At 43.8% G+C, this 23,806-nt stretch overlaps 1 pseudogene and 3 gene segments (V, D, J or C); all 4 read left to right on the top strand.

Moving 5' to 3' along the window:
• The first annotated feature begins 3,909 nt into the window (after positions 1 to 3,909).
• On the top strand, positions 3,910 to 6,101 carry LOC104852966. The segment is given in 4 exon segments: positions 3,910 to 4,016; positions 4,110 to 4,315; positions 4,745 to 4,942; positions 5,937 to 6,101. Coding segments are annotated over 4 exon segments (666 nt in total).
• Positions 6,102 to 7,150: 1,049 nt separating this feature from the next.
• Positions 7,151 to 7,868, top strand: LOC104852965. The segment is given in 2 exon segments: positions 7,151 to 7,257; positions 7,351 to 7,868. Coding segments are annotated over 2 exon segments (615 nt in total).
• Positions 7,869 to 11,926: 4,058 nt separating this feature from the next.
• On the top strand, positions 11,927 to 12,319 carry LOC104852957. The segment is given in 2 exon segments: positions 11,927 to 11,993; positions 12,078 to 12,319. Coding segments are annotated over 2 exon segments (288 nt in total).
• A 9,754-nt stretch (positions 12,320 to 22,073) lies between these two features.
• The window catches only part of LOC104852964, a 2,241-nt pseudogene continuing 508 nt past the window's right edge, over positions 22,074 to 23,806 (top strand).

The raw sequence follows: 23,806 nt of genomic DNA, 5'->3' as shown, positions 1-23,806 counted from the left end.
TCTTTATGGTGGAAGGGAAGCAGGAAGAGAAGGAGGGCAAATAGTGCTACGTGGCCTCCCTGACCTGGGGGAATTACTGCAGCTGTTTCATGAGGGGGCATGGGCAGGAAGGTAGCAGGGAACAGGGGAGGTTACCTAGTGTGACTGTCTCCTGGGGATGTGCCATCCAGGGTCTACAGCATTAGTCCAACAGACTCTCTAATCTATGGAGGAGACGTGGGCAGCGAGGAGAAAGGGAGTAGGGAGGAGGAGAAGGACCATCTCCAGGCTCGGCCCACAGGAGAAAACTGATACAAAGTAATTTCAGTACCGTAATATCTGCTTGGGAAATTACAAAAACAGGAAATTTCGGAGAACTAGAAGATTTGAAGAAATGGATTGCGTATATACCGAGACAATTGTGAAGGTTAAGACAATATTCAACAAATTCTATATTTTGGTTCAAATAGATTTCAATTACACATCAATAAAAGAATAACAACTCAAAAGTAAAAAATTTATAAATTATAATACCAAGTTGACTGACATAAAATATTTCAGAATCATAAGAATATACTTCAAAGAATCCTGCTCCCTACACAGATTGGCAAAAGAATGAGAATGCAGAAAAATCATGTCATGTACTCTCATTAAAAGAGTTGGTGTGCTAAATATCACCAAGCATTTGGCCTGTGATTTAGAATAGTTCAGGGAGTTGTTGAGAAGCGTTGTAAGGATTGTAGGCCCAAGTGCTTGATTAATCAGATCAAAAGCTCTTCAAAATATCATATAGAGATTCTTTTTCTCTGGCTTTTCCGGCTCATCAGAATAATGCAGAAAATTAACTGAATCTATAACTCATTATCATGTGGAAACCTTACGTCAACTGTCAAATGTTAATTTCAACACAAGCAGGAAGGGATTATCATGTCGTTAATGCTGTCGATGCCTCAGAGTGTCCACCAGCACATTCACATCTGCTGTGATCACTACAGTCTCTGAGACAGCCAAGCCCTGGAGCTACTTTACAGCAGGAGGCCATGTTCATAGGGCCTCCCACTGCTGAAGAAAACCAGCCCAGCCCTGACCCTGCTGCTCTGCAGAGGAGCCCAGCCCTGGATGTCCAGCTGTTCCCACTTGGTGAATAGGCTTGAGAACAGACAGCTCACGCTGTAGCTGGCACTGGGCTGGGTTTGCTGTTTCAAAAGATGACTTATGGAGAACAAGAGATACTGAGTGTGAGTGGACATGAGTGGAATAAACAGTCAACATATTTGACAGGCTTCATAAGCAAAATGCTTCTGTGTTTACAGGTGTCCCGTGTGAAGTGCAGTTGGTGGAGTCCAGGGGAGGCTTGGTGCAGCCTAGTGGGTCCCTTCCCTGAAACTCTCCTGTGCGGCCTCAGGATTCACCCTCCGTAATTAACGCATGAGGTGGGTCTGCCAGGCTCCGAGAAAGGGGCAGGAGTGGGACATAGACATTAATTGTGATGGTGGTAGCACGTAGTAAGTGGACTCTGTGAAGGTCCGATTCACTGTCTCTAGAGACAAAGGTAAGAACATGCTGTTTGAGAAAATGACCAGCCTGAGAAACAAGGACACGTCCGTGTATTACTGTGCAAGAGACAGAGTTAGGGGACCTCAGTGCGAGCCCCGATATGAACATCCCCGCAGGGGTGCACACACCAGGCAGGGGAAGCTCAAGACATACAGTACACTGAGAGTACTGTACCATCGAAGGGAATAATAAAGGGTGGAGAGAAGAGGACAAGGGGCTGGGTCTCTTCAATAAGGAAGTGGTCCAAGGGCAAAGGGCCAGGAGGAGGGGAAAGAGACATAAGTAGAATAAAGTTATGTCATGTTTAAGAACATTGTAATTTCAATTAATGTGAACATTATATGCCATAGGATGAGCTAAGGAAAATTAAAAATGGCAACAAGAATGAAAAATGGAACAGTGAAATTGGAGGAGGGTGAACAGAGGGGGAGCGAAGCAGAAGGGTATTTAGAAAAGGAAACAAGCTGTAGTGTGTGCATGGTACCGTTCCCCGAGATGATTATAAAGTGCACGAACTTCAATATGTAGTCATAAAATTTAAAAATTAATAAAACGAGGCAAAAGGATGTTTCCTGTCAGGATCTGGGCCTTCTCCATATCACACTTGTCCCTGATACTTCCATTGCATGGCTCTACCCATACTTTGAGGACTCAGAAAAGGTTTTGTTGTTGCTGTTCCTTGGATAGGAGAACATTTCCTCAGTTGTGCAGAGCTCAGGATAACTTGTGTGAGAATGACTCTGCTGTGTTCATCTGGCCCAGATCCTGGCCCGGGTCTGGGGAATCCGTTAAAGTCTAAATAAACATTGAAATCTAGGGTGAGGAGAAGTCAGTGTGAGCACAGGCACAAATCTCCCTTCGGGGTGATCAGGGATCACAGACCACACTCTTTATAGTGCAGGGATGTTCAGTCCCTTCGGAGGGTGCGGAGGAAATCTGTGATCAAGAGGCTCAGAACCCAGCCCTTCCAGGGTCCTAGTATGGAGCAGTTACACTCGGACCAGCTGAGATCCTCGGTCCTCCTTAGTTTTCATCCTCCCGTGACTCATTACCATTTCAAATCTAATGAAGTCATTCACGTATCAATAATTTTATCAATTAAAAATCCAAAGTCAATCTGCAGATTGCACAGACCGTGTATGTCCATGGTGTGCATTAGAAGAACACTCTGCAAGTGTACCAAGTCCAAGCACTGTGGCCATGGAAGCCTTCATCTGACCTCAAAGCAGACCTGGACATCTGCAGGCTCAGGCAGCAACCTCTGCAGAAGGCAGAAGCTGCAGAGAACCTTCAAAAACGCAATGGCAGCACAAGTGTGGGGTGAGAGCCTCCAAGAGAGGTGCCCAAGAGCTGTATGCATGGCTCTATTTGCAAACATTGGGAAATTAATCAGCATTAATATCCAAGAATGCTGACTCACATAGACATGTGTTGAGATTTTAAACAAATATTTGAGTTAAGCATGATCAAGTTAGATGGTGTGTGCTCTTTATGTAAATGTTGAAATAGAAAAAATAGTGTAAAGCAACATGAAGGTCATGAGCTGCCTGGAGATAGGATGCAGGAGGGAAGCAGCAGGAGGGAGGGATGGCAGAGGAGCCCCAGGAAACACTGCAGGATGACACGTGTGTTCCCTGCTCTGTCCGTGTGTGTGCTTGTGGAAGAGCCCTTGTGTGTTAATACTTCTCAGGTGCACACTTCATAAATGGGCAGTTTATGTGTTCTATCTGATGAACATGTCACGGATAAACTATCTCTAAATATAGATAAAGAGTGAGCGAGTTTATGACAGTGGAAAATGAGAGATTCACAGACAGGCATCCACATGAACACTGGCTCTGTTTCATCTCAGCAAACAGCAAAACTCAGCAAAGTCACACGTACTCTCTGCACAGGATGAGGGGAACAGCAACATCACCAGGTGCCCCTCTCTGTCCAGGACCTGGAACAGGAAGCAGTTTGTTCACAAATTTGGAGAGCCTAGGCCCAGATAGTGTGGAGAACATTTGCAGGGCATCGCCTTTGCTATAGAAGAGGAAACTGTGTCCCACACTTCCATAATTTTACATGAATTTTACTTTCATAATTTTCCAAGCAGACAAATTTAATAGAAAGATGCATGCTATGTGTAGAAGACAAATACAAGTAGATAAAGAGATAATTTCAATACATTATCTCATAATGTGATTTCCTATTATAGTAAATGAATTCATTGGTACCAAACTATCCCAGCACACTCTCACTGGAAGTGGGCACTGCCCTCATGAGTTATCCATCCCCAGTGCTGTCTATATAGCAGGAGGTCATGCAAATAGGGCCTCACTGTGCTGTTAAAAAACAGCCCAGCCCTGACCCGGCAGCTCTGCAGAGAGCCCAGCCCTGGATGCCCAGGTCCTCCCACTTGGTGATCAGGACTGAACACAGGCAGTGCAACATGGACCTTACCATGTGTTGGGTTTTCCTGTTCGTAATTTTGAAAGGTAAATTATTTAGAGCAAAAGATACCGAGGGTGTGATTGTACACAGTGGACGTGTGTGACAGTTTCCTGATCAAGATGTCTCTGTGTTTGCAGGTGTCCAAGCAGAGGTGCAGCTGGTGGAGTCCGGGGGAGGCTTGGTGGCACCTGGGGGGTCCCTGAAACTCTCCTGTTTGGCTTCGGGATTCACCTTCAGTAACTACTGGATGGGTTGGGTCCGCCAGGCTCCAGGGAAGGGGCTGGAGTGGATCTCATCCATCAATTCTAACGGTGGTAGCACATACTACGCGGACTCTGTAAATGCTCTGCAGAGGAGCCCAGCCCTGGATGTCCAGCTGTTCCCACTTGGTGAATAGGCTTGAGAACAGACAGCTCACGCTGTAGCTGGCACTGGGCTGGGTTTGCTGTTTCAAAAGATGACTTATGGAGAACAAGAGATACTGAGTGTGAGTGGACATGAGTGGAATAAACAGTCAACATATTTGACAGCTTCATAAGCAAAATGCTTCTGTGTTTACAGGTGTCCCGTGTGAAGTGCAGTTGGTGGAGTCCAGGGGAGGCTTGGTGCAGCCTAGTGGGTCCCTTCCCTGAAACTCTCCTGTGCGGCCTCAGGATTCACCCTCCGTAATTAACGCATGAGGTGGGTCTGCCAGGCTCCGAGAAAGGGGCAGGAGTGGGACATAGACATTAATTGTGATGGTGGTAGCACGTAGTAAGTGGACTCTGTGAAGGTCCGATTCACTGTCTCTAGAGACAAAGGTAAGAACATGCTGTTTGAGAAAATGACCAGCCTGAGAAACAAGGACACGTCCGTGTATTACTGTGCAAGAGACAGAGTTAGGGGACCTCAGTGCGAGCCCCGATATGAACATCCCCGCAGGGGTGCACACACCAGGCAGGGGAAGCTCAAGACATACAGTACACTGAGAGTACTGTACCATCGAAGGGAATAATAAAGGGTGGAGAGAAGAGGACAAGGGGCTGGGTCTCTTCAATAAGGAAGTGGTCCAAGGGCAAAGGGCCAGGAGGAGGGGAAAGAGACATAAGTAGAATAAAGTTATGTCATGTTTAAGAACATTGTAATTTCAATTAATGTGAACATTATATGCCATAGGATGAGCTAAGGAAAATTAAAAATGGCAACAAGAATGAAAAATGGAACAGTGAAATTGGAGGAGGGTGAACAGAGGGGGAGCGAAGCAGAAGGGTATTTAGAAAAGGAAACAAGCTGTAGTGTGTGCATGGTACCGTTCCCCGAGATGATTATAAAGTGCACGAACTTCAATATGTAGTCATAAAATTTAAAAATTAATAAAACGAGGCAAAAGGATGTTTCCTGTCAGGATCTGGGCCTTCTCCATATCACACTTGTCCCTGATACTTCCATTGCATGGCTCTACCCATACTTTGAGGACTCAGAAAAGGTTTTGTTGTTGCTGTTCCTTGGATAGGAGAACATTTCCTCAGTTGTGCAGAGCTCAGGATAACTTGTGTGAGAATGACTCTGCTGTGTTCATCTGGCCCAGATCCTGGCCCGGGTCTGGGGAATCCGTTAAAGTCTAAATAAACATTGAAATCTAGGGTGAGGAGAAGTCAGTGTGAGCACAGGCACAAATCTCCCTTCGGGGTGATCAGGGATCACAGACCACACTCTTTATAGTGCAGGGATGTTCAGTCCCTTCGGAGGGTGCGGAGGAAATCTGTGATCAAGAGGCTCAGAACCCAGCCCTTCCAGGGTCCTAGTATGGAGCAGTTACACTCGGACCAGCTGAGATCCTCGGTCCTCCTTAGTTTTCATCCTCCCGTGACTCATTACCATTTCAAATCTAATGAAGTCATTCACGTATCAATAATTTTATCAATTAAAAATCCAAAGTCAATCTGCAGATTGCACAGACCGTGTATGTCCATGGTGTGCATTAGAAGAACACTCTGCAAGTGTACCAAGTCCAAGCACTGTGGCCATGGAAGCCTTCATCTGACCTCAAAGCAGACCTGGACATCTGCAGGCTCAGGCAGCAACCTCTGCAGAAGGCAGAAGCTGCAGAGAACCTTCAAAAACGCAATGGCAGCACAAGTGTGGGGTGAGAGCCTCCAAGAGAGGTGCCCAAGAGCTGTATGCATGGCTCTATTTGCAAACATTGGGAAATTAATCAGCATTAATATCCAAGAATGCTGACTCACATAGACATGTGTTGAGATTTTAAACAAATATTTGAGTTAAGCATGATCAAGTTAGATGGTGTGTGCTCTTTATGTAAATGTTGAAATAGAAAAAATAGTGTAAAGCAACATGAAGGTCATGAGCTGCCTGGAGATAGGATGCAGGAGGGAAGCAGCAGGAGGGAGGGATGGCAGAGGAGCCCCAGGAAACACTGCAGGATGACACGTGTGTTCCCTGCTCTGTCCGTGTGTGTGCTTGTGGAAGAGCCCTTGTGTGTTAATACTTCTCAGGTGCACACTTCATAAATGGGCAGTTTATGTGTTCTATCTGATGAACATGTCACGGATAAACTATCTCTAAATATAGATAAAGAGTGAGCGAGTTTATGACAGTGGAAAATGAGAGATTCACAGACAGGCATCCACATGAACACTGGCTCTGTTTCATCTCAGCAAACAGCAAAACTCAGCAAAGTCACACGTACTCTCTGCACAGGATGAGGGGAACAGCAACATCACCAGGTGCCCCTCTCTGTCCAGGACCTGGAACAGGAAGCAGTTTGTTCACAAATTTGGAGAGCCTAGGCCCAGATAGTGTGGAGAACATTTGCAGGGCATCGCCTTTGCTATAGAAGAGGAAACTGTGTCCCACACTTCCATAATTTTACATGAATTTTACTTTCATAATTTTCCAAGCAGACAAATTTAATAGAAAGATGCATGCTATGTGTAGAAGACAAATACAAGTAGATAAAGAGATAATTTCAATACATTATCTCATAATGTGATTTCCTATTATAGTAAATGAATTCATTGGTACCAAACTATCCCAGCACACTCTCACTGGAAGTGGGCACTGCCCTCATGAGTTATCCATCCCCAGTGCTGTCTATATAGCAGGAGGTCATGCAAATAGGGCCTCACTGTGCTGTTAAAAAACAGCCCAGCCCTGACCCGGCAGCTCTGCAGAGAGCCCAGCCCTGGATGCCCAGGTCCTCCCACTTGGTGATCAGGACTGAACACAGGCAGTGCAACATGGACCTTACCATGTGTTGGGTTTTCCTGTTCGTAATTTTGAAAGGTAAATTATTTAGAGCAAAAGATACCGAGGGTGTGATTGTACACAGTGGACGTGTGTGACAGTTTCCTGATCAAGATGTCTCTGTGTTTGCAGGTGTCCAAGCAGAGGTGCAGCTGGTGGAGTCCGGGGGAGGCTTGGTGGCACCTGGGGGGTCCCTGAAACTCTCCTGTTTGGCTTCGGGATTCACCTTCAGTAACTACTGGATGGGTTGGGTCCGCCAGGCTCCAGGGAAGGGGCTGGAGTGGATCTCATCCATCAATTCTAACGGTGGTAGCACATACTACGCGGACTCTGTAAAGGGCCGATTCACCATCTCCAGAGAAAACGGCAAGAACACGCTGTATCTGGAAATGAGCAGCCTGAGAACCGAGGACACGGCCGTGTATTACTGTGCAAGAGACACAGTGAGGGGACCTCAGTGTGCGCCCAGACACAAACCTCCCTGCAGGGGCGCTCTAGTCCAGCAGGGGTCACTGTGGTCCATGGAGAACCAGACAGGGCCCCAGGAGCAGTTGCAGAGAAGGCAGCAGAGTCGGGGGCGGGGGGGACTTCCTGTTGGCCTCTGGGGTTTCCCTTCCGTATTAACATCACACGACCTGAGCAAACCTTGAAATGCATGAGCTGCAATTTAGTATCCAAGTATAAGTGAACATTCCGTTAATATTGTTGAAGTGTGGAGTTGTATATCTAACTTGCACTTGATGGGGAAACCCTGGTCCCTGGTGTGATGACCTCAAACACTGCAAACATGATCTGAAGTAAAGTGGAAACTTTGTCAATTGCATTTTCTTTTCAGTGTCAACTCATCATCATAAAAAATTGTATCTGCTAATTTATTCTCAAGTGTGAGGAATTGTCTCATACAAGAATACATGATATAGATTAAGGAATGAAATCCTTCCCAACCCAATTGACAGAGTCTGAAAACACCCAGCTCTCTCTTCTATCCTTGGCCACCTCAGGATGTCTGGTCCTCAGGCTCAGCCCCAGCACCTTGTGGAGTCCCGTGCTCAGGGAGGAGAGAAGAGAGAAACTGGGCTGGACTCAGGGCAGAGTCCAAGGGCTTTGCTGTGCTCTTCCGGTCCAAGGGCGTGGAGCAGGGTTGGGCCTACTCTTCTCTTTTGGACTTTAGAAATTGTAACAATTTTAAAACACAGTGTAAGAATACTCCCTCTAAATGTTCTGTCTCTCTCCCTCTCTCTGTCTCTCTCCTCTTTCTTTCTCATCTCTCATCACTAGGATTCAATCTATATATCAGTAAAAGGTGAAGAATACATGAGGGAAAGTGTTCAAGTACGATAACATTCATTTTTCTAAGAAGATTCTCATGATTCGGTATTCCTACATTTTCTATATTCTGTCTCACTTTTGTCTCAGTTAATTCTGTATTTCCATCACACATGTATTCTTAAATTTTCCTAAAATGATCAAATATGCTTCTATAATTAATAATATCTTTCTTACATCTATAATTTTCTGTGAAGAAATTTTTTAGTGAACATAAGTTCATTTCCACACCCAATCCCCACACACGCACATTTTAGTTTTTTTGTGGTGACTCCCAGTCTCTTGATCCTATTCCCATTTCGGAGACATGTGTCAACTCACTATCATGTATATAATATGCTATTTATTATGAGTTTTTCACATTAAAGAGTTTTATTAAGACTTGTTTGCAGTACATAATATTTACTTCCACTTTAGAAAGTAGGTGTTTGTGCTTATCACATCTTGATTCATTTTATTCCCCTTACCCTCCCTTCCTTCCTCCATATTGGGTTTCTGATGGTAAAACCCTCACACACACTTCTGTATATCTCTGTATGTATAGAATGGATCAGAATGATGCCAAGATTCTACTTTAATAATGAGGAGATGGAACATAAAATCAACAACAGGAAATAATGTAAAACCAAGGGGAAAATTCAGTAAACACAAGGCTGTGTCCAGGAAGAGATCAACATAACTGCCTGGCCTTTACCTCTCTGTATTAACAAAAATGAAATTACACAATCTAAATTAAAAATAGAACTTGTGTTCCATATAGCAAAAGCTCATGGTAAATAATACAAAAATGGAAAAGTGAATAAACACACTGGACTCAAACAGATGTGTGAAGAAACGTAAAATTCACAATGATTTAGATGGTACATGTCCTTTACAGCTAGTGCTACAAAGGAATGCTCAGTAATTTATGTTACTGCTTTAATTGTCCCAGGCTTGTCTGGAAGGCTGCATTGGATGTGGTTCTCCAGAGCAGCAGAGATAAACCAGACACATAGTGACAGCACACAGAAAGAGACATTTCCTCCGGAACTGGCTCACAGGACCATGGAGGCTGGAAAAACCCAGCTCTGCCGTGTGGGCTGCAGGTGGAGACCAGGGAGCTGGAGGTGCAGGCACAGTTGCAGGCTGACCCCTGGGGAATCCCTGCACTTTGGTGACAGTGGTAGTTTTTGCTGTACAGGCTCTCCTGGTTAATGAACCTCACACACACGATGGAGGGGAACCTGCTCTTCTCAGAATTCATTCACTCAAGTGTTGATCAATTCCTAAAAACTCCACAAGGAGACATATGATCCTCACAGAGGACCAACAGGCTGTCCTACAAGCTCCATTAACAAAGCCCATCCTGTAACTTTTGAGCACAGCCCTACAATCTGGTACGACACAACGGTGAACTCTTAGTCAGGACACAGTCATTTCACCAACATCTCATGTTGCCTCAATAGAGAGTAGAGTTATTTTTTAATTGTATGTATACAAAACATAAAAGAGTGTGAGATTTTGAATTGAAGAAACCTAAATTTTCTTCAGAGTTTTACACTATGCCATGCACGTAGTAAGAAGAAATGGAGCCAAGTTGTCATAGCACATGCACTGGCCATGAAGTGTGAAGGGAACACACACAATGTCACCATCATGGAGGACATGCTGGTAGGACAGGGATATAAAATAAACACTGTGAAGCCTCAAAGTTAAACTTGAGAGGGTAATGCCAGCCAAAACCATGGGCTACAACAAGCACACACCTGTACATGCGGGCTCTGATCTGGAGATTTCAAGGACATACATGGAAAAAGATATGTCAGGTTAGGTTTTTGTGATCATACAGATCAGGTGATACTCACAGAACCTCTGCCCATGGACTGTGAATGTTTTTTACTCTATTTTTAAAACATAGCACATTTATCATTTCATTTATGATTGGCTACCTAAGTGTTCTAAACTGTTGCTTCTCAGGTTGTATTCTGTCTTTCACATGACCAGTATTTTGAATGTTTTCCATTGCTAGAGTATAAAACGATCTCTGATCTCACTTGCTTTGTTTTTGTTTTTCTTGTTATTTTTTGAGACAGAGTCTCATTCTGTTATTTAGGATGGCCTTGAATTTACTATGTAGCCCTGGCTGGCTTTGAACTCATAGAAATCCTGCTGTCTCACAGTCTTAACTTCTGGGATTATAGATTTGCGCCTCCACACACATCTGGATCTCTCATTTAAAAAAGGCAGTAGATGAAAAATTTGTTGACAAGTTTGGAATCCTCCTTGAATGTTTTTTTCAGAAATAGATGAACACCTCACTTACATTATTGATAGTATTGTCCTTCATCTATCTTGGTTTTTGAGACAAGGACCGGGATGTTCCAACACAGAATGTGGTCCCATTTGTGGTGTACTCTGGGGCCATCTGAAGGTCAGGGCCAGGAGGAGCTGCACTGGGTGGGCAGAGCAGGGCCCTCTTCATCCCAGCACATTCACCATCTCTGAGAGGCAGGTGGGGATGAAGCCAGATACCAAGTCTCATATGCCCTTGCTCCTTGAGTATTTCCCTACATCTTCCTCCTGTCTCCCTCTGACTGGTGTAAGGTGAGCTGCTGAGGTGATTTTCCAAACATTCTATTGAGGCTGCACATTTAGAAACTTGAGTCATTATGAAGCCATGAGTCTTCAGGGACAGGGTTCTAAGAGGAAATGTCAGAATGTCTGTACTCCATGAGAGGTCCCAGCATTTTCAGATAGTAGTACACATCTCTGATTACAAAATGCCAAGAATGGGCTGAGACAGAGACACATGAACTCCAAGAAAATTCCCCAAATAAGTTAACTGTGAGAATGTAGGGAATAAGATCTAGAAGTTGTCTATGAAGACTACCCTCAGGGATGAAGCAATACATTTTTAAAAGGCAGTCATGGAGAGGTGGACAGGCATGGCACCAAGAAGACAGAAAGCATAGTTAGAATCTTAAATATTTTTCTCTATCTCCAGGAAGAGCCCAGCAAATACACAATTCTCTGCCTCACTACAAACTCTCCTCTGGAAAGGCACACTTTAATAAATATACTCAGCACATTACAACCCTTTCCGGGCATGGACACTTTCATGTTAAAGTTGCCAATGAAAACTATGCTCAAAATAAACAAAATCTTTGCTCCAACTCAATTTGTCTGTGTGTAGAAGTATCAGTACCACAGAAGATACAGAACAGTGTCATTGGGGTGTTCCTCTCCCCAGTGCAATGGATCATCATGAGAAAAACACTCTCCTGGGAAGGACCAGAACACCCTGCCCTCTGTCCCCCTCTTATACCCTCACTGGCTTCCCCATGAAAACAGCCCCAGGCTCCAGATGAAAAGCCAGCCCTGGATGAGCAGCCCCAGTCTCCTCTCACAGGAGCCTTCATACAGCATGGAGTCCTTGGTGCTGCTCCTCTGCCTGGTGGCGGCTCCCTGCTGTGAGTGTCTCTGAGTTTCAGGAGAGCGAGGGGGGCACAGGGTGTGTGGTGTGTTTGATTGATGGTGAGTCTTCTTGTCTCCAGGTGTCCTGTCCCAGGTGCAGCTGAAGGAGTCAGGACCTGGCCTGGTGAAGCCTTCAGAGACCCTGTCCCTCACCTGCACAGTCTCTGGATTCTCTTTAACTAGTTATCATGTAAGCTGGGTCCGTCAGCCTCCGGGGAAGGGACTGGAGTGGATCGGTGTGATATGGAGTGGTGGAGGTACAGTGTATAACTCAGCCCTTCAATCTCGAGTGAGCATCGCCAGGGACACTTCCAAGAGCTAAGTCTCACTATCATTGAGAAGCCTGAGATCTGAGGACACAGCCGTGTATTACTGTGCAAGAGACACAGTGAGGGGAAATCAGTGTGAGCCCAGACGCAATCCTCCCTGCAGGGGCGTCCGGACGACAGGGGGCAGGCAGGACACACTGAGCTCTTCTCGGGCCAGGACCAGGTGCAGGATCCTGGGTCTGCTTTCCCGTTAGAGTCTGTGGTTTTCTCTTCCTGTCCCCAACTTTGCTAAAGAACTTCTTCAGTGGAGGCTTCTATAGACTTTGGATTTTTAAAAAATTTACTTTCTTTCTTACGAGTACATGTTTGCAGTACAGCCAGTTTACAACCAACTTCAGAACTGGGTGCATGTATAGAGTGCAGCTTGATCCTTTAAGGAATCTCCATCCTATTCACCATTAACTTGACTCTTCCCTCCTATAAATCTCCTTTCCCCATTTTAGTTCATTTAGTTCATGTTGACATTATTGAATTTATCTCATGTTTATGACATATAAAATTTACATTCATTTTTCAGGTTCATGTACATGGCACGTACATATCCTAATTATTTTCGTGTCTCCTATTTTTTCATCTATGTTCTCCTGGACTCCTTCCCATTTGTAAGAGATCTACCTATTGCCTTGTCTCCTTCTAGCCATTCTTTACTGTGCTTTATGTTTATATTTTGCCTCACTCAAATGAGAAGTACTGTATGGTATTTAAGTTTTTGTGTCCTATCATTTTTCACAATATTATATTTTCCATGTGCATCCATCTCCCTACAATGTCTCAAATCCATCCTGCTTCGTAGCTGAGTAACATTCCACTAACTCTCAGTGCCACATGCATCCTCTGTTGATGGGCATACAAGCTGCTTCCGGAATTTAGCTCTTATGCACAGTGCTGCTATAAACACCGGTGTGCACATTTTGCTGTAGCACGATGTGCTTCGCTCTTTCGGGAAGATACCTGGAAGAGAGAGAGCTGGGTCCTATGGAATTTCAAATGTGAGCTGTTTAATGAATTTCTGTCCTGAGTTACGCAGTGGTTGTACCAGTGTACATTCCCAGCAACAAAGAAAGAGCGTCTTGTTTTACCTGCAGCCATGGCAGAATTTGTTACTAGTAGATTTTTTTGATGATGGCAGTTCTGTCTGGCCAAAGATAGAATGTTAACATTGTTTTAGTTTGAATTTCTCTGAAGGCCAGGAATGTTTAATTCTTTTTCTATATGCGTTGGCCACTTGTATGTCTTCCTATGAGGCGTACCTGTACATTTTACTTGCCTGTTTCTTGACTGCGTCTTTTCTTTTAGGCGATCTAATCTTTTTGAGTTTTTCATACAGTCTAGGTATCCTCTCTTTCCTCTCTCTGAGGAAAAGCTTGAAATAAATTCCTCATCGTGTCCATTGTTTCTTCACTCTGCTAATTCAGTGTGGAGATGCTTTTTGATTTGATGTGATCTCAGTTTGTTAATTCTTGGTGTTACTTATTGTAGAATTATGGTCCTGTTTAGGAAATCTCTCTTAAATCTATCACTTAATGTTTTCTAACTACTTCTTTATCCAGTAGGTAAATATTTGTCCTTGCTCTGACAATGACAAAGATTGAAAGAAAGGCTGCTCTGATCCAGGCTCCGCATGTTCCAGATTCCATTGCGCAAATTCCTATACGCGGTAAAATCACATTCAACTTCAAAATCCCAAAATAGGATTATTTTCTCAGTTGCTTTTAGATTATCTCCTTGCAGAAAAAAAATGAGCCATGGGTGCACACATTCCCAGTTTGCACAGCAAAATTCTGCCAATTGTAACTCTTTTCAGGTCCTTTCCATGGACAGTAAACTGCGCTGCTTTTCAAGTTTTCGTATTTTTTCTTTTATTTATTTTTCATTTTTTGTGCCGGGGATTGAACTCGGGTCCTAGCGCTTGCAAGGCAGGCCACGGAAGAGCTGAGATAAATCCCAGGTCCGTATTTTTTCTTTTAAATTAAGATACATTTTCATTAATTAAAAATTACATTGAACCCGCTGCATTAGTGCGGAGTCTTTGCATTTCAATGATCTTTAGAACCCTTTGTCCCCAACCCATCACCACCTCCTTGCCCAAGGCTCTCTCTGCGGACTCCGCTTCTCTGTATCTTAACCGGTCTCCATAATTTTTTTTGAATTATTTATTGTTTTGCCTTCTCATATTAGAGAACCATGCAGTATTTACACAGAGGAGTCTGATTCCTTTAACAGCATGATGGTTCCATAATCCACCCATTTCCCTTCAAAACACTCAAATTTATCCTTCTTTAGGGCTGACTACTGCTGCTTGTATTTAAATACCATTTTATTTACTCTTCTGTTGAGGAGTACGTAGGCCATTTTGACGGTTTAGCTATTGTGGCTTGTGCAGCTGCAAATACGGATAAGCGCATATCATGATAATACAATGACCTTAATATTTTGGAAATTTATCCAGAAGAGGTAAAGCTGAGCCAAACAGAGGTTTTATTTTTCATTTCTGTTTGTTCTATTTTTGTTGACCCAGTAATGAAAAATTTAGAGTTCTAAATGACGTGAAAACTGTTTATTATATGGAGCCCTACGATTCACTAACTGTTTGCCTTTCTATTAGCAGTTAAGAGCATTTCTCAAGGGTTAACTCAAATAACTTTATTGTTATCCTCCTGTGTTAATGCTGTGAACTTTGGGTCTGTTAGGAGGTGAGACAAACAGGACAGAATGGTTGACGTAGCTCACAGACCATCAGAGCAGACCCGAGCTGTTGAGTGTATGTCCCTTTCACGACACACTTCAGGCCAGAGCACCTAGATCCACCTCCTGTGTACAGCATGTCTTCCCCTGGGGATTATACCCTGGAGGAAGCCTAATCTGAATTCCATATCTCTGCCTCTGTTCTAAGATAAAAATGAATCAGAGATTTGGAAACCTCTGGAGGATAACACAGGGGGAAAATTGAAGGCATGGGCACAGGCAAAGACTTCCCTGACAGAAGTCCACTACCACAGAAATAATTTCACCAATCAACAAAAGTGACTGTATCGTATTAGATAGCTTCTGTACAGCAAAGCAAATTCCCCTCACAGTGAAAAGATAAACATAACAATGGGGAAAATGCCAGGTACTCTTCTAAAAACTTCTTTAAAACCTACATGCTAAAGGGGCAGGGCTTTAGCACAATGGTGCAGCTGCCTGCCTTGCAAGTTCAAGGTCCTGAATTTGATCCCTGCCCCCCCAATATGACAACAACAACAACAACAACAACAACAAATGACAGCCTAAAGAAATAATAAATGACTCACTCAAAAAATAGACAAGAAAATTAGACAGTTTTCAAGAGAATGAAAGATAAAAGGATAAGTAGTTATGAAAAAAATGTTCACTATCTTTAGTAATTAAGCAATATACATCAATACTATTCTGAGACTACGTCTTCATTCAGAATGCCTATCATCTAGGATACAAAAGGCTACAAATGCTGGTAAGAATGTGTGGAGAAAGAAAACCTTCCACAATGATTTTTAAAAATGTAAACAAGTGCAATATCTATGGAAATTAGTTCAGAGAATTGTCCAAAAGCTCGAAATACAAATTGCATTTGATTCAATGATACCAATATGAGATATATTTCCAAAAAAGTTAAAGTCTTGTCACCAAGAAAAGGAGGAAGAGAAGGAAAGGGAGAGGGAAAGAGAAGTAGGGGGAGAGGAAGGTAGAGGAGGGGGAGAGAGGCTGAGAATAAGATGTAATCCAGTAGCCAGGTCCTCATGACCTACTTAACTCAAAGGAGTGCTGGGCTGCTAACAGCCCACGCAGCTAAGACCACATCAATGGACTAAACTATTGAAGACGGTGCTGCCCACAGGATCTGGTCACCTCTCTAAGCCCTATGTCTGAATATCGATGCACTGGGCTCCAGGCTTCTCCTCTCCTCCTCCCTCTCCCCCTTCTTCCCCTTCCCCTTGCATTTCGTCCTCTTCCTCTCCTCCTTCTCCTTTTCCTTCTCCTTCCCTTCTCCTTTCCTCCTCCTCTTCATCCTCCTCCACCGTGCAGCTGGGCTTTGACTCATGTTCCCCACTTGACAGAGAACAAGGATGGATGTGAACTTCAGAGCTGAACACAAAGTGAGTTGTTGAAGTGACTTCAGCTCTGGGATGTGATGGACACTGTTTTTTAGAGGCGTCCAGTTCCTATTTTCTATTGATGTTCAGTTCTTATTTACTATTGTGTATATTTGGATTCAATAAAATGTTTTCAGGTGCAAGGCAGCAAAGTTCTTTGTGATTCCTTGAAACTGAATCTGTATAAGTGCATTAGAGAAAAGAGAGAGAGTCACTGATGGCAGAAGCAAATTATCAGTGCCGTTAATTCGGACTAAATGGGAAATTTATAATTCTAGGAGGTCCAAAGAGCTCACGTTAGTACAGAAAAACAAACCTCAGTACAGAAGGGAAATGTATTTTGACAAGGGTAAAAATGACACTACACAAGTATAAATATTTACTTTGATTCACAAAAAATGGGAAGAAAGTTTGAGATGAAAATGTATTTTCTCCATGGAAACTCATGAACGTAGATTTGTATAAATGCATCTCACACATACAAGGAAACACTCACGTCAAATGAGTGACTCAAAGCCTGTAAAATTGACATTTCCATATTTGAGAAGATTTGCTCAGAATTTAATGGTACGACCAAGTTCAGTTGTGGGCCCGAAAACTTTTCATGATGTCCTACTTTCATCGTTACTTTTGTGAGTGGAAAGGGGACTAAGAGTTGACAGAAGCAGGGAGAAAGAGGATGGGAAAGGGATGAACAGCAAAAAGGAAGAATGAAGATGTAAATTATACTAACTCCTCGCAGTAAATGTAACGATTACTTATGGCCAATGTGTAGAATACTGATAAGGAACACACATTTAAAAACTTTTGGGATATGCACATTTTAACAATGAGCATACAGAGAAAGGAAATGGACTCGGTTCAGTGTCCAGAAGTCGATGTGCACATGTGGACCTGTACCATGGATGTACGTTGTGAGTACTCACACACACAGGTACATATGTGCTGTAGTTCTGAACCCTACAGTGCTCTTATCCCGGGGCCCTGTGTGCTCGTTTCCATAGATGCAAAGCCCTCTTTCATCTGAGAACTCATCCAGCTCTAACCAGCTTCTGCCTCACAAGTCCTGTCCTGGAGGGAGAGGACCTAGGCAGTGGAGCAGGGACAGCACATGGCTCTGGGAAGGCTCAGTCAGAATGCTCCACCCAGGGGCTGTCTTGAAAACAGAGAACTCCCTTGTCTCCCTCATGCCTTTGCATACAAGATATGCCCGAGGATTTGTATTGCTAATCTGAAAGAAATTGCAACAATTCTGCCTCGTCTTTTTACTCGTGGCGGCTCCCAGATATGAGTGTCTGAGGGTTCAGACAGAAGGGTGAGCAGATGCTGCATCTGAACTCCAAACTCACTCTGTTCTCAGCCCCACTGCCTTCTTTAGGTGCAGCTACAAAAGCTGAGACTTGGCCTGTCCCTCAACTCTGCATGTTCTGGTTACTGAATCACTAGTGATTACTCAGGAGCTGGAGTCATCAGCCCCGGGCAAGGGAACAGCATAGCAGGACAATGTGCTTTTTGTGGAGGCACCATTTTTGTTTCATCCCTGACAGTCAACACAGCATCTTCAGAGACACAGTAATTAGTTTTCCCTGTAGCGGGGCTCAGTAACCATATTGGCCACAATTGTGCCTTACTATGAAAAAGATATCACGTGGAGGCAAACTCGTGAACTTGTGCTTAGCTGGGTTTTACTTGTTGCTGTCTTAGAAGGTAATTTTTGGTGAGCAAGAGATACTAAATGTGCCAGCGGGAGTGAGTGGATAACCTGTGGGTGTGAGGGGACATCAGTGTGAGACCAGACACAAACCTCCTTGCAGGTCTGTTCAAGACTCACAGGGTGCACTAGGGATGCGGAGAAACCAAGTTGTTTTCCTGTTAGGATCTGAGAATTCTTTCAACACAGTACTTATTCACAGACACTTTGCTTTCATATATCTGTCCTTACCTCTGATGTGTCTCCTTAGTCACATGTGTTTAAATAGGAGAATACGTTCTCAACTGTGCAAAACACAATTTAACACTTGAGATAAAATTGATTCTCCTGAGGTCCTCAGGAACACATCCTAAGGAGTCTCAGGGAAACTGGTGAAAATCTGGTAGGAATTTGGAATCCGCAGTGAGAAGCAGTCAGTCTGAGCCCAGACACAAACCTCACTTCTCGGTGATCAGGACTAGCAGGCGATGCCCAGTGCAAACAGGGGACGCTGATTCCCTCCAAAGGGAGCTGAGGACCACAGCACAGCACTCAGCACGATCAGGATGCCCAGGAGCCAGACCTTCCAGGGGCTCAAAACAGGAGCAGGGGCTTTGGGGCCCTGGGGAGACTTCACCTGCGTTCTCCTTGCTGTTCATCCCTGATGAATCATTTCTCTCTCTGTAAGTGGAACAATAATGGGCCCTATGTCTTTTTCATTACATCTTCTTCATGCACGGTAACATTTATATATAATATTTTAGATAACATTTATAATGTTTTGAACCTTTTGTAACTAAACCTGGAGGAAATCTTTTCATTCAATTTATTTTACTGCTTCAGGTATCAACAATCTCATCAATTTAAAGTAAAATGTCCATTATTGATCAGTACATTTCCTGGTAAAACAACTACAATCATCAGGACAATGTCTTCTTAAGTCATTTTCCTAAATTGCCAAAGGAACACCATCCATTTTTAGCCATCTCTTTTTGTTCTTCCGTTTCCCTCTCTTTCTCCTGCTCTAAGTGAAGACAAATCTTTCTCAGTCTTTGTGGATTGGTTATTCTTGAAAACTTTTTGTGTTCTTAATATACTATTGATATTAGTCCTCTGTCCAAGGAATAGCTACAAAACTATTCCATTATATATGTGAAATAAATCAGACACAAACACTTACATATCACATCACTTCTCTTACCTGAGAAACAAAATTAAATAACAATAAAACTATAGGAAATTGGATCATATTTTGTAAAAGAGAAAAGGACAAAGAAATGGAGGAAAGGAGAGAGGGAAAGGAAGAGAGGTGGGTACAGAAGAATTAAATTGGTTATATTCGTGTACTGACTCCTCACCATGAATGTTACCACTGAATGCTGCAAACTGTACTAATAGAAAGAAGCACTGAAAAATTTGAAAATAGACTCCATGAAAGGCCAATTGAACATCTCCAGAGACAAGCCTCAGAACATGCAGTCTCTACAAGTTATCAGTCTGAAATCCGACGACAAGCTTTTGTATGACTGTGCAGTAGAATCAGGGAGAGGACGTCAATGCAGGCCAGACATAGACCTCCCTTCAGGGCGGATGCAACCAGCAGGGGGCGCAAATGATCCACTGAGCACCAGGAAAGGTCCCAGGAGCAGGTGCAGAGAAGGATGCTGAGTGAGGGCTTCCTGTCCGCCCCTGTGGCTTCCTCTCAGTCTTACCATTATCTGAGGAGACCCTGCACCATATACACTGCAGACGACTTAGGAAGTAACCAAGTTCCAAGAAAAGATTGTCTTTTAAATTTAATAGAGCAAGTACATAATTACATAATTGCTTTCTTCATCTCCTAATCTTGGATTTTGGTAAATAAGTAAATATGACTTGTATGCACTTTAAAGTTTCTTGCAATTTTCACGTTTAGATTTCTTTTGAATGCCGAATCTTCGTCACCCAAAAATGATTCTGATAATATCCCCATGACAAGGAGTTGTCTCATGCAGAAATAAATGCTTCAGATTAGGGAATTAAATCCTTCACATCCCTCTCCACAGGGCCTGAGGACACACAGCTCTCTCTTATGTAGCCAATTCAGGAAGCCTTCTCCAAGGATCAGCACCAGCACCATGTGGACCACTGTGTTCAGGGCAGCAGGACACAGAGGCAGCCTGACTGGACTCAGGGCAGGGTCAAAGACTCCAGTGAACTCTTTCTGTCCATATTTTCTGAACATGAGTAGGAACTGCACTTTCTTTATGGGGTGTATAAACAGAGAATTGTAAGATTCTATCTTTGGACTTTTTGTTCTCTCTCCACCTCTGCTTTCTCCTAATTCCTCATTCTCTCCATCCCATCTTTCCATCTATGTATCACTAATACAGCACTCTTAAGATAAAATATTCCTGTTTCATAATAATCATTTTTCCTTAACAGATTCTTGTCATTTTGCCTTTATATATTTCCTTTGCTTTATTTCAGTTATTTCTGTATTGATCTGAAAGTTTTCTATTCCTAAGCTTCCCTTAAATGATCACACATAACAATGTAGTTCATAATGTCATTCATGTGTTTATGGATTTCTGTAAAGTGTGTGTACAGTGAGCAGAAGGACACTCAGCCCCACAGAGTTACAGTTCCTGAAGTCAGAGCTGAGGAGAAGTCTTCACACATAGACCTCTACACTGTAGGTGTTACCATGGCTTCATGAACCATTATCCTGGGAATCAAATGCATTTCCCCCTCCTCAGCCAGCTCTGTGCCACACCTGGAGCCCAATCATGACTGATGGGTCCTGTATGAAATGATGCCCCTGTTATTTCTAGCTCACCTGAGCCCATCTTCCAGAATATGCATCACTCGAACGGAGGCCAGATCTTCACTCAGACCTCCTGGAATCCACCTACCTCAAGATCTCTGAAATCTCTAAATCTTCTCTTTATTTTCCTTCCATTTCCATTTTCTTTTTTTTATTGAGTTTATTGGTACATTTTAGGCATAAAGTACGGTTACATTCATTATTGGGATCCTGGAACTTTAAATGACAGGTCTGGTTCCCTGTTTTTTCCCCTGGTCCCTGCCCTCCCTTCACCCCCTCCTCCCCTCCCCATAAGAATCGTATCTCTTAAGGAAAATTATTGTGGAAATTTCTAGAAAGTCTCACTCTACCTAATGAAATGGAAGTGATGAAACAATCAATCAATGGAAGAAAAACATCCTAAATTTCAGTTCTCTAAGTGTAAATCCTCAGCACTGCCAGCTTTATATTTTAAAGACCCCTTGATAGTGTGCCCACCACATGCAAAGCGTCAATGCACATGTTTTAAAATCGAAAATATCACCAATGCCTGATATCACACAAAGTCTTCCTAGTTTTGCTGTTTCAAAACAGCACACTGAATCGGGTAGGATGGTCTGTGACTGTAATACCAGCACTCTGGGTGGCTGAGGCAAGAGGATGACAACGTGGAATCCAGTGTTATGAATTCTGTGATTTATGAAATCCTGTAGTGCCTATCTGAAAAAAAGAAAACCCTCAGGATACACCTGTAGTTTGTGTGAAGTCAAAGGGTACAAGTCCTAGTAATTCGAAAGTACAAAGTGAACAGACAGATCATACACAGATAAGAAACTTAAAAAATTGTTACATAAAAATAATATACTAAGTTAAGAGTCGCTGATTTACTTAGTATGAAGAAAAAGATAGGCCATAGGGTTTTCTTATCAAAGCGGAGACTGCAGTTGTGGAACCCCAAGACAGGACCTCACTTCCTTGGCAACATCTCCAAACAGAACGTGGAACCCTTGCTAATGGGCATCACAATCCAATCGCAGCCATCGCCCAAGCTCATTTGGCCGGAGAGGAGCAACAGCGAACATGCTGAGCTGCTTCTCCACTTTGCGAGGCCGCAGCCTCAGGACCCCAGGCAGAGAAAGTGTCTGTGAAAGATTGAAAAGATGGCTGACACCATCCAGACGCCGCAGGCCGCACTGCAGCAGCGACACAACTGTGTCACAGACACCCCAGGGAAGGTCTCCCCGGGAGTGACTACCAATGACCTACCAAAGTCAAGGTGCTCTGGTGAAGTCTTCCTACACCCAAATACCACTGGCATAGAAGCTGTGAAGAGCTCAGGGCAAGAATCACCACGCACAGAAACACCCAGTCGCTCTGGGCAGGTCTCCCCAGAGCTAGGCACAGAAAACCTAGAGAGTCAAGGTCCAGGGGAGGATACTGAAGTCATAGACACCAGCCCCGGAGAGACGCACAGAATCCTGGTGTACATCCACCCAGGCCTGGCCTCCGCTACTGGAAACAACATCACAGAGAGCCTTGCGGAATTCCGGCCTCTCTGGTCCGTGCTGGGAGCAGGCCACACTCATTCACCAAGCCTTTCCTGCACATTTTTCTGGGCAGCTAACCCATCTATGGCCCCTTTTTCCCGGGCACCTCCACCACCCACACCTCTACCCCATCCGTCCTGAGCTTGGGAAGAGACATTACGACAGCATCTTTTGAGAATTCCAGCTCCTTTGAGGGCTTTTGTGATAAAGTTCAAGATGTGTGGTGTTTGGACAAAAAACAGCTTTCACCACAGATTGGGTAGCGGAAGAAGGAGTCCCATACACTGTGTCACCTCTGTTAGAGTTAGAAGAGGCCTTGATGCTCTCTGAGTTAAAGAAAGATTGTGAGCTCCTAGGTAATGCATCACCTTGTATAGCAGAATATCCTAAAGTGCTTTGTCCAGCAGAGGATGCATCCATCCGCCACGGAGCCGCAGGCCTCTGGAGAAAGCTGCATTATGCAAATGGCCACGCTTTTCAAGCCAAAGCTTCAGCAGGTGAGCTCACTGCGCTGTCTGCACAGACCCTGTAGGGGGCCTTGGCCGCCAGGCATATACGTGCACCCGCTGTAAACTCTCGGTGCACAAGAAGTGCCACCAACTTGTCACAGTTCAATGTGGGCAGCGTTCTCTACCATCAGAGCCCATGGTGCCAGGGGCTCCATCAACCATGGCTTCACACCCTGCACAGACAGCGATCCCACAGAATCTTTCAAGTCATGAGGCTTTAGAACAACTTGCTGAAGAGAATGAGGCAGAGAACACTGGGGAAAGTGGAAAAATTTCACCTGGTTTAAGTCTGCAGGACTTCGATTTGCTCAGCGTGATTGGCAGAGGAAGTTATGGGAAAGTACTGTTGGTTCAGCTGAAAAAATAAGATCCTACTTATGCGATGAAAGCAGTGAAAAAAGAGCTCATCCACACTGATCGGGTATGGACAGAGAAGCACATTTTACAGCAGCCATCTCATTGTCCATTTCTAGTTGGACTGCATTCCTGCTTCCAGACAGAAAGCAGACTGTTCTTTCTTCTAGACTATGTAAATGGTGGAGATCTGATGTTTCGTAGGCAGCAACAAAGAATACTTCCTGAAGAACATGCCAGGTTTTACTCTGCAGAAATCAGTTTAGCATTCAACTATCTCCATCAGTGAGGGATACTGTACAGAAATTTAAAACTGGACAATTTATTACTCGACTTTTAAGGGCACATTGAACTCGTTGATTACTGCATGTGTAAGCAAGGCTTAGAGCCAGGAGACACGACCAGCATTTGCTGTGGTGCTCCTAATTACCTGGCTCCAGAAATTATAAGAGGGGAAGAGTGTGGCTTCAGTTGCCTGGTGGA

This window comes from Fukomys damarensis, unplaced genomic scaffold, assembly GCF_012274545.1.
Source record: "Fukomys damarensis isolate Sample0158 unplaced genomic scaffold, DMR_v1.0_HiC HiC_scaffold_25, whole genome shotgun sequence".
In the NCBI taxonomy this organism is placed as follows: domain Eukaryota; kingdom Metazoa; phylum Chordata; class Mammalia; order Rodentia; family Bathyergidae; genus Fukomys; species Fukomys damarensis.
Note: the sequence above shows the minus strand (reverse complement) of the source record. Positions and strands in the feature narration are given on the sequence as shown.